The 856-nt window shown below is 48.5% G+C and overlaps 1 protein-coding gene across 1 annotated transcript; it reads left to right on the plus strand.

Moving 5' to 3' along the window:
* Positions 1-278: 278 nt before the first annotated feature.
* LOC123324020 (ubiquitin-conjugating enzyme E2 L3-like) lies at positions 279-710 on the plus strand. Its single transcript, XM_044912542.1, has one exon. It carries the CDS (start codon positions 279-281, stop codon positions 708-710), a length of 432 nt encoding a protein of 143 aa, XP_044768477.1.
* Positions 711-856: the final 146 nt, after the last annotated feature.

Genomic DNA, 856 nt, shown 5'->3' on the forward strand with positions numbered 1-856 from the left:
TGGCAGTGGATCCCCTGGGATGTGAGCTGGCTGCCCTGCCCAGGAAGCTCTTCACCCCCACAGCTGCTAACAGCCACTTGACCTTAGGCCTCCTGAAGCCTGAAAGGTCACAGAGTGTCCAAGAACTTTCCCACATGATCATGCAGTTGAAGAAACCTGGGATACAAGATGGTGACAAGCAGGGAAAGTTTAGCTTATGTAAAATAGGCAGTAGAGTAGATAAAATACCTGCCTGTTCAAGCAAGGCCAGATCCAAGATAGCGGCCAGCAGGAGGCTGATGAAGGAGCTTGAAGAAATCCACAAATGTGGAATGAAAGACTTCCATAACATCCAGGTTGATGAAGCTAATTTATTGACTTGGCGAGGGCTTATTGTTCCTGACAACCCTCCATATGATAAGGGGGCTTTCAGAATGGAAATCAACTTTCCAGCAGAGTATCCACTCAAACCACCGAAGATCACATTTAAAACAAAGATCTATCACCCGAACATCGATGAAAACGGGCAGGTCTGTCTGCCAGGAATTAGTGCTGAAAACTGGAAGCCAGCAACCAGAACCGGCCAAGTAATCCAGTCCCTCACAGCACTGGTGAATGACCCCCAGCCCGAGCACCCACTTCGGGCTGACCTAGCTGAAGAATACTCTAAGGACTGTAAAAAATTCTGTAAGAACGCTGAAGAGGTTCCAAAGAAATACGAGGAGAAGTGACCTGTGGACTAAACTCTGCCGCGATGGATTCCAGCCAGTGTGAGTGGAGACCCCACAAAGCAGGACTCTGCGGAAAATTGACCCGTGCGGCTGCCTGGCGTTTGCTTGTGACAGGTACTAACTTTCTACAGTTTTCTTAATCAGAC

This window comes from Neomonachus schauinslandi, unplaced genomic scaffold (genome assembly GCF_002201575.2).
Source record: "Neomonachus schauinslandi unplaced genomic scaffold, ASM220157v2 HiC_scaffold_6997, whole genome shotgun sequence".
Taxonomy (NCBI): domain Eukaryota; kingdom Metazoa; phylum Chordata; class Mammalia; order Carnivora; family Phocidae; genus Neomonachus; species Neomonachus schauinslandi.

Bases quoted from the DNA above. Each gene is read 5' to 3' on its own strand.
- LOC123324020 (XM_044912542.1), top strand. From the start codon at position 279: ATGAAGGAGCTTGAAGAAATCCACAAATGTGGAATGAAAGACTTCCAT.